The sequence below is a fragment of the Chinchilla lanigera genome, unplaced genomic scaffold (genome assembly GCF_000276665.1).
Source record: "Chinchilla lanigera isolate Chin_1 unplaced genomic scaffold, ChiLan1.0 scaffold00056, whole genome shotgun sequence".
Taxonomy (NCBI): domain Eukaryota; kingdom Metazoa; phylum Chordata; class Mammalia; order Rodentia; family Chinchillidae; genus Chinchilla; species Chinchilla lanigera.
Genome location: NW_004955457.1, coordinates 9,206,641 through 9,219,164, shown reverse-complemented (window position 1 = coordinate 9,219,164; position 12,524 = coordinate 9,206,641). Strand labels below are relative to the sequence as shown.

The following is a 12,524-nucleotide window of genomic DNA, read 5'->3' as shown; positions in this document are numbered from 1 at the left end:
ATTACTCACCAGCTGAATAGCCACGGTTGATTGAACCTCTCTGAGCTTCTGTCTCCTCATCTGCCAAGTGGGTGTGGTGGTCTCTCCCCCACCAAGGCATGAGGAAGAGACAACATGGAGCCTTTAAAAGCGCTTGGCACACACCAAGGGCGAGCGCTCCCCGCTCCCTTCCCTGCGCGCCCCGAAGCATGTACCGTATGTGTCTATTTCTCTCTCCTTTTCTTTTTAAATTAATTTTCCATGAGTCCCGTGCTCTCGCCTAGCAACACTCTCTGTGTCTCTCCCCCAGGGGGCACCCTCCCGCCGGGGACCGAGCCCACGGTGGACACGGTGCCCGTGCCGCCCGTCCCAGCCTACTGGTATTACGTGGTGGCCGCCGGGGGCGCAGTGCTGGTGCTGGTCTCCGTCGCGCTGGCCCTGGTGCTCCACTACCACCGGTTCCGCTATGCGGCCAAGAAGACTGACCACTCCATCACCTACAAAACCTCCCACTACACCAACGGGGCCCCTCTGGCAGTGGAGCCCACCCTAACCATTAAGCTAGAGCAAGACCGCGGCTCGCACTGCTGAGGGCGAAGCAAGGAAGCACCCAAACAAACGAGAAAGACTGCAAACCCGTGGCCTCGATTTTGCACTTTTTTCTCCTCGCCTAGTCTTTGTGTGAACTCTCAGACAGCGCTCTCCCAGCCCGACCCCTGAGCGCCCCTGTCCACCCACCGTCCTCCTCGGATTCATTTTCTTCGCTTTTTTTCTTTCTTCTTCCTTTCTTTTCTCTTCTGTCTTTCTCTCTCTTTCTTCCTCTCTCTCCCTCTCTCCTTCTTCCTTTCTTTTGTGACTCCGAACCAACAAACCCCACCTCTAATGCTGCATCTTGGACAATGAGAAGGGACCATCCCTAAGCACTTCACCACTCATGGCTCAGCTGGTTTCCTCAGAGACTGGTCCTCTTGTCCCTCCCTTGCCTTACCCACCCCTCTTCGCATAGGCAGGCTGCCAGGCGTCTTGAGGGGAACCTGGCTCTGTGTGTTTGTACATAGTGAACACTCCTGAGTGTGACTAGCTCTGTGTGTGTGTGTGGGTGTGAGAGAAAGTGCTTTGTGGGGGGGTTATGAGTATGTGTAGAGAGGGCCTCTCTCACTCTTGTGTTACTTCTCCTGGGGTACATGTTACCACGAAATAATATCCTGTCCATGTTTTGTTTACTTGGAGAAGAGATTGAAGCTTTTTGTTGCCTTATCTAGCTCTGGCTGGGTTTCTGTTGGCTGTCATTGTCATCTCCAGGTACCTAGTAAAACAGGCCACGTGGACTGCAGTGTGGCCAGTCCCTTCCCATCCCCTGCCCAAGAGGAAGGTTTCCCACCCTCAGACGGGACCTCCTTGTCATGTCTTCTGGGGTCTTTGGAGTCCCAAGATAACGCCATTGGGTGTGTGTGGAACCATCTCTACTTCCAGCCCTGAAGCAAATCTGTCTCATGTTGCCTTATAAAAAAAAAGAAGCTCATAATGAATGTTCAGCTTTGATCAGTTAAGTCCAATCATGGAGTAAGTCATAAAGAATAACAGATCTGGGACTGGTACAGGAAAAGCAGTAGTCTGTTTAAATTGAGAGCAGGAGGAGGAGAGAAGAGGGGAGAAGGAAGGATGGAAATGGCTTTTCAAAGTCTCCTCACCCCAGGGGCCATTGCTCAATGTGGCATGGGGGTAAGAAAGTGAAAAACCATACTCTTTGATATTATATTGATCATTGTAATGGCATTTGTAAAATATGGGGAAAAGGGGATCATTTGTTTTCCTTTCATGGTGTTAATGTGTGCCTGAATCTATACCACTAAAATATAAGGCTGTCCACCTGACTTATTTAAATATTATGAGAGAATAGAAAGTAATGGTTTGTTTAAATGTTCCACTGTGCTACCCCTTAAAGCACTAATAGTGCCTGGCAAATACATCCTCATAGGCCAGCCTGGCATATCCAAATGTTGCTGCTTGGTCAGAGAGAAAGTAGAAGAAAGATGTATCTACTGCAGCCCATTTGTCCTCTTAAAGCAATGCAGAGAAAAGGATATCAGAAAGCAGTTGCCTAATGATACTGTGCAAAGTATGGATTACAATGAATTATCAGAAGTTTCACTGATAGAAAATGTGTATTTTAAGATTTTTCAGTGTAGCATACTAAAGCTCAGCCCTGGGGGCATTTGTTTTTTACCTTCCTGGTAGGAATCCACTAGGAAAGTGTAAAATTCTCTCAAAAGATGAGTTGCCTGTGTTGAAAGCCTCCAGGTACCTTCTAGAGCAAAATGCTAATGATTTTTTTTTTTTTTTTTGGTTGCTTGGGAGAAAGCCTTTTAGCATTCTTTTGGAATATCCACAATAGGTCCCTCCAGCACACAGCACACTCACGCAGTCCGCTTTCCCATCTGGTTCGTTTCATCCTCCTGAAAGAAGAGTGCTCTCCCACTCGTACTCTATTTCAAAGAGCTACTCAGTCGCAACCACAGCAGCCCCGCCAAGAGAAGGAAGGATGAGAGACTCAGGCCTGGCTACCTGAGGTTTCAGGAAGTGTTCTATCCCAGCTGAAGATGGAGAGGGAGGGGACGGGGTAGCAGCTCAGGATGCCCTGCAGTGGCTAGCACGGCAGCCACTGAGGGGTTTACATCACAGGTGTCCATGTCCATGTCCATGTCCACTTAAGCTTTTGGGGCCAGACATTTCCTCAAAGTGACTGACCTTCCTGTGGGTGCCCCATGGGGGCGTGGCATCAGGGAACCACATCTGGAAAACCAGCCGGGTTGCCATATTCCCTTGGGAATTCTCCATCTTTAAAAGAAGATGGTAACAACTCTGTAAGCTTGCTGTCTTTACCCCATGCCCTGGGCAGCAGCATATCATCTCTGTGTGCCTGCCATAGTTGACAGCATGAGGCTGCTCAGATTTTGGTGAGTCCTACAGCATACTTCAGCCAGAATCCTACAGCATTCTCTCCTCTCCCTTCTCCCCGCAACGCCAGCAACTCTCATAGTACTATCCAGGTACTATGCTAAAAGGGCAGCACTTCTGTAAAATGCCATAACTTGCAGCTTTACAAAGCAAAATTGTGTATTCATGGAGAGAGAAGAGTTTCTCTCTTCTTTAAAAAAAAAAATGGACTGGGCAGGTGAATGCATGCATGCATGTATTTAGAGTTGCTTCTCCAGAGAAAAGAGGTGAAAGCAACTATTAAAATATGAATGAGTGAATGAATAAGATGAAGGCCTAGCTCAGGCGGTAAAGCCTTTGCCTTAGTAGAGGTTTCATGACAAAATTTCCAGGAGGGAGCCCTTATCTTTGAGGTTAAAAAGAAAAAGCCCTTCCTTGACATTATACTAGCAACCTCATCACCTAATTGCTGGCCAAGGCAGAAAAAGAAATGGAAAAATTGTAGCACTGACAAAACAGGATGCTAAAATTGTCTGATCCTTCATCCTGACTTTTTGGGATTAAAACCAGAATAGGAAATGCAGTAATATTTCTGAGGTAGATCTCCCATCTTTAAAAAGACTTTATCCTTAAAGTGAAACTAGCAGGCAAGCAAACACCTAAAAAAATAAAAAATTACCAAAGAACAACATCGAAACAAGAAAACACAAAAATTTTTACTTCCTATTCTTATCCCCTCCCCCTATAACTGTGACATCCTTGCATTGCTCTGTTGCCTGTGTGTCAAAATAACTTGTGGATGTTGGAAACTATTTGAAAATGTATTGTGTGGAATGTAATAAAATGATGATATTTTTATACAAACATCTGGGTTTTTTTTCTCTTTGCCTGTGAGAACAAAGTTGAAGTGTAGGCTTTGAACAAATTGATGTTTCCAGAGTTTACACATTGCCTTCTGGGCTACAGGGGATTTCTGTGGGAGGTAGGTGGGTTTTTTCCTTAAAAGCTGAATGCCAGCTCTTCCTTCTTTTTATTTTTGTTACTGCTTGTTAGGAGTTTTATCCAATTTGTGCAGCTGAGCCAACTTTGATGATTGGTGTGGGATTTTGTGAAAGTTGCTAGGTGCTAAATTGCTAAATGTGATTCCACAAAATTTCTCTTGATGGCAAATCCCCTGAGGTTGGACTCTGCTTTCAAAGGGCCCCAGGAGGAGTGGACCAGCTAAGCTGAATCATGTATTCAGCTCTACCGAGACAGTTCACTTCCTTTGGCAAAGCAGTAGCAACATCTTATCCCCACCTTCCAAATTATTACTTCCACGGGGATGTTGATCTCCAATTTATGAGTGATTTCCCAGTGGGGAAAAAAATCAAACTTCTAGCATATTCAGGGCTCAGATATTCTAGACTTCATTTTTGAACAGATAATGAAGATAATTGTATGATTATTTGTGAACCTGGACTATCAGAGTGTAATGTTTCATAAAAGGAATATGAAATTCTAGAAGAACCTTGGGCCTGGGGCAACTTAGTCACAAAGCTTGATCTTGTTTAATCAGTGTTTTTCTTTAGTCCTCTTTGAACAGTTAGTGATCTGGTTTTAGAAAATATTTTAATCAGAGGGAGCTTTGGGAAAAAATATACAGAAAATACAATCTCTCAATGGTTCAAGGTTTATACACGGGGCCAAGAACTGGTCACAAAAGGGTTTTCCACAACCCTACATTCATGAAGTGATCTTAGGTCTTCCATCAACCCAAGAATTTTCCTTGGAGGCTCAAGGGCCGTCTTGAAAGTTTTCAAGGAGAGGCACATGCCCAGCAAACCCTATTTCTGCCAGGATCCTGCTTTTCTAGGTCTTATCCAAACTTTAATCCAGGAAGGATTACTTTTTATAGCCAGAAAGCCTCTCCAAGTGCCGCCAAAAAGAGAGAAGCTTCTGGTTTTCAGATCATACAGGAAATTATTAGTACAGGTGGTTCTGGAGAGATGGCGTTATCTGTCCTCTGCAAGAGAAGAGAATCAAATGTCCATGGCTAGAACTGCAGAACAATATTTGTTCGTCCAATGCCAAGCACAGTTACTTTTTGGGTAAACACTGACTTTCTTTGCAACCATCCGTTCCCATTAGTAAAGGCTAAAATGCAAGCATCTCAAAAGTGTTTCTTTTGAGCAAAGATCCAGGCTTAGTCAACATCTTCCTGAGCTGAACTAGAACCAAATTTGCCACACTGCATTAAATGAGCCATTATTCATGATCCATTAGCAGTACTGTTTTTGAAGCCACTTTTGGGACCAATGTCATCTTGATTCTAGTCCCGGGACTTATTTTAGGGATGTTGTTTCTCCTCCAAAAGGGCAAAGTCTGTAGATCTTCAATCTTACACACTGAACTGTGAACAATAAACATTCCTTAGTGTATTTCAAACTTAGCCCAAGCATAAATACTACAGAAGTTATGTTTCCATGGATCATAAATACCAGATGTCAAGGCCCAGCATGGTCTGTTTGTGTTCCTACCTTGTCCTTTATGATGGTTTAAATGTGTATTCTTGCTTCAACCACTGCCCTTCTAGGCCAGATACCCAAGCCCTAGCCAAACCAATGTGTTTGTTTTCCTTGCCTCTCTTCACTACCTCGGCAGCTGTTTTGCACACACATTGTGGCCGTTCTATAATCTGTGGTAAAAAGAGCTTCATTTTGAAGTTGTGATTTGTCTGCATTGTGGGCTGCACATCTAAGCCAGACTGCAGATCAGTAGGTGTGAGCTTGTTTTTTCTCTTTAATTGTGCAGAGCTCTGGGGCTGTCACAGCTGTAATTTGCCTTTCATCCACTTCATTGATGGCCCAAAGAAAACACAAAACACATCCAACCAGGGAAAAGAAAGGGAGAGGGGAACACCAGCTGATGATCTGACATCAGCAGAGGTGGGGTACTTTATATAAATAAGCTAGAAGCCAGGAATAGTGTAGGAGTTAATTAAACCTAACACAGATCGGGTGCCCTGGAGCATGTATAGAGGTCAGTTATAATCAGAAATTCACACCCTTAGGAGTCATCAGACCACAAACCTCAGCCAGAGGGTGTTTGCACTGACTGCTTACAGTTCTGTTTGGCCCCAAACCTAAATGGAAAAGATACCAGATTTGAGAAATCACCAAAGAGCGGGGGAGGCCCTTCTAGCATGAGGTGGAATAGTGGAGCACCAGGTAGCTTTGAGGGACAAGCAGAAGCCTCTCCAGCCCAAATACCAGGGGGAGGAGACCAACAAGCATCTCTGTGGAGTGAAGTAATTGTTTTGGGGATTTTCTGAGATTGACTCCTGCTAGACAAAGGAACTAAAGTAAATTTCCGTGGGCATGGGACCAAGAAATGAGAGGGACCATTGGAACTGTCGGCAACAGAGGCCCTGGCGGCAGAACTGGCTGTGGGGTGGGAAAAGAACTTTTCTTGGAGACACATTGCCAGAGTGGTTGTTGATTGGAATGATGCTGTTGAGAGAGCTTTGAGGATAATAACAAACTGCATTTCTCTTTCTTTTCAGTTCACAACTTATACATGACTACGTTTTCAGGAATAATACAGATTTCAGAATACATATTTCAGAATACAGTATACGGAATATACAATAAAAAATATACATTAATACATAAAAGCAAAAGTCCATTTCCTTGTCAACTAATTCCACACTTTTCCCAATAGGTAACACCAAATATGATTTGAGGCCTGGTTTCTAGGCCTTGCTTTATACATTTACAAACATACATATTCATGTCAAGTATGTGGTTTGGGTTAGCTGGGATTTTGTTTTGTTTTACATAAATGGTATGATAGTGTTTGTTTTCTTGATTGGACAACTTGCGTCTTTTCAATGTCTTGACAATGTCTTGAGGATACTTTAAGACACCCCAAAAGACTTACTCAATCCTTTTTAGCTGTTGGGTAGCACTCTGTATTGTGTCAATATGCCATGGTTTACTGTTTCCCCGCTAGTGAGCATTAAGGTTGTGTCTAGTTTTGTTTGTTTGTTTGTTTGTTTGTTTTATCATTATAAACAATTCTGTTGTGAACATCCTTAAAGTTGCCTTTTTAGGCACCTGTTTCTCTTGGATAGAATTTCTGGGTCAAGCGCCATTCCTGTTTTCATTTAAATAGGTACTACAAATAAGTGGCTGCAGTCTTGTCCCCATTTTGGAGAGTAACAGAAAGTAGAGGACATCCTGGATTATAACATCCCCTGCCACATTCCCACAAGCCGTAAGATCTCTGTGGCCATTGTTTTCTCTAAAATGGGCCTAGAGCTTGAAAGGGAAGACTTTAGCAGTTCTAGCTCAGGGAATTTTAAACTCAGAAAGTACTTCCCTTTAGATTTGGAGCTGCCAGCTTGTGGGGAACATGGACCTGGCTGTAAGTGGAAGCTCTAGCAAAGGAGTTAATTCTGTCCCTGGCTTCTGCAGACAGAGTCTTGTTCTCTATGATTAATGAGTTCCACTTGGTTTCTCCAAACAGTGACTGTGCTGTGCCTGGCTGTTATTTATTTATGTTTTCTCTTTAAAAATTCATGTCAAAAACATCCTTTAAGGTCAGCGTGCAGTTCTGTGCAGCAGGCTCAGGTAGGCACAGATGGCAAAAGAAAGTCTCAACTCCTTGGGCTCTTGGGACCCACTACCCACACCAGTCCTGACAGGAGCAGACCTTCTGGGCTGAAAGAGGCATCTGGCTTCCTTCCAAGGAGGGTCAGGCCTACTCCGACCAAAAGGAAGGTGCTGAGCAGCCAGGCAATAAAGTTGTTTTCTAGTGGGGTGTTTGTATTTGTCAGCAACTCCACTGGCCCCCACCTGATTCCAGCCAAGAGTGGCAGGAAGAAAAGAAGCAAAGAGACCTGGTAGTCCAAAACACCATTTCTAACAAGAGCACAGCCCTGACTGCTGTAGAGTGCTGAGACAAAAAGTTCACAGTCGTGTGACATGACTCTGGGTAGTGGCTATAACTATACATGTGCTTTGTGGACTTTCTCTGGCCTGCCCAAAAATCTAGGGCTGCTGCTTCTTGGATATGGGACTCGAGTTTACAACTGGGAAAGAAAGGGGTGTGAGCATGAGGTCTAGAGATGTCAGCCCACATACACAATGCCTTGTTTCGTATTCTCTGCATAGTGGTGCACAATCGAGCCCTTTTAATATCATTAACTTGCATTCCTCCAAGAAAAGACTCTGGTCCAGAACTGGAACCACATTATATCAGGCCTTGGCTTTCAGCAACAGTAGTTCCTCACACTGGCCCCAGGACTCATTAGCAGGCTGCCTGGACTAGAGCTCTCTGTGACTTGTTAGAAGGCAGTCAGCTCCTGTAATGAAGGGAATGTGGAGGCAGCTTTGCGCCAGAGGTGGCCCTGACCAGAGTCCAGTTTTCAGCTGGTCTGCTGGTTACTGAAGCTTTGTTTTAGTACAAAGAAACTTTGTGTCCCTTTGAGTTTTCTTACTACCAACAAGAGCCTTGGAGAAGGGACATAAATATTTAAGAGGCTGGTGAGCACCTCCCATTGCCTCTGTCAGGCAGTTCCAACAGCTGGTGTAGAGGAGGAGAAGACAGGTGTTCGAGTCTCAATGGGGGGCCAAGGTGAGTGTGAGGAGTCCCAGAGCCATCTCCTGAACCACTTGGAGATCAAAAGTGTGACCCCAAAATCAGTGTGCTTAGGAAGGCCTGGGCCTGTAACACTACCATCGCTTTAGGGCTCTACAGTTCCAAATGAGGCCTCTGTCCCCAAAGGGAGCCCTGTCTCTCTCCCTCTGCCCGTGCCTTTCCATAGGTATGGCTTGTCTTCAACCTCCACCCTCCCCTTCCTGTGCTCACCCATCTTGATGGCCCCTTTTCTTCTCCTGTGCCATTCTTGTCCTCCCTCCACCCTCTTTCTGCCAGACCCTGCTCCCAGAAAACCATGGGTCAGATTCCATCGTACAAATGCTTTTGGTTATTTACTCCTAGTGCAGGTGTTCTTACAGGAAAACAAATTTAATGCCAGCAGTACTGATGTTCAATTACAGCCCTCAACCCCCAGCAAGCTACTCAGGACAATCATCCCTTGACTGGGCAGAGAGAGGGACCTATCTGACTCCAGGGAAATCCTAGCACAGTCATTCATTGGTGTGTGTGTGTGTAGACAATCCCAGCTTTTAAGCACAGTATAGCCAGTTCTCTTGATGATCTGCATGGGAACAGAGTGCTTTTTAGGGACCTATGAAATAAGAGAGCCAGTCTTTAAGAAGACATCATATTTCACAATGTAAGATGATGTAGTTTTAAATCTTCAACTCCACCCTCCCACTTGTGAAGTAGTACCAAAGCATTTCACCCGGGTAGTGTTTCTAGCAGTACCTCTTGAATATGGGTGCCGTGGAAGAAGAGAAATGTCCAGCCCACTGGGGAAAACTCCTTGATACAGAAACACAGAAGAACTTTTCCCCTTACATCTCAGGAAAAAACAATACCACAGAGAGAGAGGGGACAACACTTTTGTTCCTTAAAGTTTTCAGCATTTTTCCCATTTTTCTACCCTAAGAAAAAATAACCAGCCACAGAAGCACAAAGAGCTCATTTCTTGCTGACATCATTTGCTAGGGGCTTGGAAAATATCTCTGGTTTTTTCAAAGACTTAGAGGTTTAAAAAAAGTTCCCAAAATTCCTCCCCTCAGCATTATTGAGTTTTTCTAGCCTACACCATTGTGAAGCTTCTCCTTACGGTGAACGACTTCTTTGGCTACATTTTTCTTATTTTCGTATCATTCTTGGGGCTCAGTGGAGACATTGAAGCCCCAGCTGCTCATCTGCCTCCATACTTGAATGTATTATCAGGTCATTTCACAGGCTTTTTCTTTGTAGTCAGAATTTCCAAACCTTTTTTAGTGTTTCTTCCCAGTTATTCAACTAAAAATAATAGCACATGACTAAACGTAAGATCAGACTCATCCAATAATCTCATACCAAGTGCCCTTTATTTTCTCTCCTTGAAACCATGTGAAAAACTTCAAAAAAAAATATTTTTCCATGACCTTGCATATATTTAACTATAGCCTAAGAGATAAAAACCCATGATAAAGAATCTTCTGGTTTCTTCTGAAGCGTTGAGTTTCTAAACTCAAGCCAAACTCAGCAAGGGATGAATAGCTCTCAAGTAGCCCAACTTTCTAATGGAGGAGATTTGGCAAAGTTTAGATCAACATCTGAACCTTTGGCTCCTCCTTGCAACTGGGGATGAACAAACTGAATTAGGGAAATTAAGTGTGGTGGGATGGGAAGACCTTGAGCCAACACTAAATGTTAAACTGAATTAAGCATTTGGAAATGCCAAGAAATATATCCTTAGTCCTTCATTATTTCTGGTTTATTGAGATCGCAGGGTTGTGTTTCCTGCTGCGAATAAAACAGAATGGCTCAGAGAATTTCCTGAAGGCTACTCCCATCTAAATGGTCCGGTGATTTAGCTCGCGCAAGGGGCTCAGGAACTTGGAATCAAATTCAACAATGGCTCGAAGTGGCCAAAAGCTTATCCCAAATAAGTCACAGGCCCCAAACAAGGTGTTGAAAATCTGTGGTTTACTCTCAGTTTCAGTGCTGATGTTTTCAGGGACTTACTACATTTTTCTACCCTCCTTCCTCAACTTCATCCTTAAAGTAGCAGCGCTGACACCTGGTATCTGTGCAAATAAATGATTGCAATGGTTTTCTATGTGGAAGACGCTCTTTGATCCTTGCAAGACTGAGGAACTCTGTGGCTGAGCTGCCTGCAATCTTGTCTTTACACGCACACCTTGAGATGGGTGACTCCAGAGAGTGATCCTTTCCAAGAGAGAACAGAGCAGGGGTAGACAGTGGGCAGTGGGCAGTGAGGGTGAGAGCTCTTTTTTTTTTTTTTTTTGGTCTTTTTGAGACAGGGTTTCACTATGCAGTTCAGGCTGGCCTTGAGCTCACTTTGTAGCCCAGGCTGGTCTCGAACTTGCAAGATCCTCCTGCGTCAGCCTCCTGAGTGCTGGGATTACAGGCGTGCACCACCACACCTGGCTAACTCTTTTGTGTAGCAGTCCCCTGTACACCTCAGCCACAGCAGCCTTCATCAGGAAGTCCTTCTCCTGCACAGATAATAGAATATATCAGTGGTTACTTTACAGAGAAGCACCCTGAGACTCAGGGAGGTCAGTTACTTGTGGAGGCCCTCATGCTGGAGCATATCCAAGACAAGAAGTCTACACCTTGTCCTAGTCTAGTGCTCCTCTGTGTCCTTTGCCACTTCCCTTCAGGTGCAGAGTGACACACTGAGCAGTCCTGAAAGTGTCTCTGCTACACATTTTGGATGGCAAACCTGGCCTCTCAATCCACTACTCAACTGGCATAGAAAAAACTCTTAAAACAAAACCAAGGTATGTCAGTAACCTGAAATGATCTGTGTACAAGTGACCCAGGGACAGACTGTTTTAAGTTATTCATCTGAAAGCAGCCAGTGGTTTGGAGCAGACGGTTCAGTCCCCTGACTATCCTGTGAAGCTCCTTTTATGATGCAGAAAGTAAACAGAGCACTGTCAAGGCCAATGTAGTCACAGTAGACCACAGCATAACTAGGGGCAAAAGTGAAGGTTATGAAGTTTCCATGAGAAACTGCAGAAAAACAAACCAGTGCAAGAATGCTAACCCCAAAGGATCCTAATTTAGAAGAAGGAAGAAATAAGGGCCAGAGGAAGGGTAAATAGTGCTGGGGGAGATCACAGGAAGGACTGAGAGTGCATTCTTGTTGGAATTTGAGTCACACTCAGTGGGGATTTCCCGGCTAAGGTGGGAGTGTTGTGGGTGTTCCCTATCTAACACATGTGTGGTCTCACAGTGGCAGGCAGGGGTCCAGGCCCCTCAGGAAGAGTACTGTTCAGTAGAGGAGGTTCCACTTGTGACTGGGAATGGCTGCTCACCATTTGTGCCACTGTGTTGCAATCCCCTGAGCAGGACTCTGGAGAATGCTTGACTCTTCTAGGGCAGAAGTTTCTGGAACAGTTGTGAGTGTTTTAATAGCCAGCCACTGCATCTTGTACTCTGAAAAGTCAGGACAGCAGGAGATGGGATGAACCTTGAGTCATTCTTCACCATGTACCTCCTCTGTCTCTTCATCGTGCAAAGAGAAGGAATACCTTGTAGAACAAGGAGACTTTTCCACTCCAGTTTTCTATTTCAACATAAAAATGGCCAAGGTTTTGTGGCATTGGGTTATTTTTGTTTTTAAGCAGAGCTTTTTTACCCCCTCAATTACTCAAACCCCACCCAGCTCCCTTCTAGTCATCCCGAGTTCATCTCTTCCTCTCAATGTGCCAGTCTGCAGCGACTGGTGGAGGAGAAGAGGTGCAGAACTCTGACTTGTATGTGGATAAATGCAGAGAGCAAGATTTGTGGTCAAGCAGAGCAATCTCTTAAATTCCTTGATAGCTCTGACATCAGTGAATATAAGCCAAAACCCAGGAGACCCATGCATTGGTGAAAAGGTTTGGGAACCATGTTGCAAAGCAATAGGAGCACATCAGGCAGAGAAGAAGATGGAATTCCCAAGCCCACTTTGCAGCAGCCTTCCTTCT

At 44.6% G+C, this 12,524-nt stretch overlaps 1 protein-coding gene across 8 annotated transcripts in view; it reads left to right on the top strand.

Annotated features, from left to right (window-relative positions):
• Nrp2 (neuropilin 2) overlaps positions 1-12,524 on the top strand; it is a 119,169-nt gene that overhangs the window by 97,625 nt on the left and 9,020 nt on the right. For 4 of the 8 annotated variants that reach the window (XM_013520732.1, XM_005397007.2, XM_013520733.1 and 1 more), the window contains exon 16: positions 290-3,780. The exons of the other annotated variants lie outside the window; for them this stretch is intronic. In XM_013520732.1, coding sequence (XP_013376186.1) covers positions 290-570 — 281 coding nt within the window. In that variant the 3' untranslated portion in view covers positions 571-3,780. Of the gene's footprint in view, positions 1-289; positions 3,781-12,524 lie in introns of those variants that run through there. 8 annotated transcript variants of the gene reach the window in all.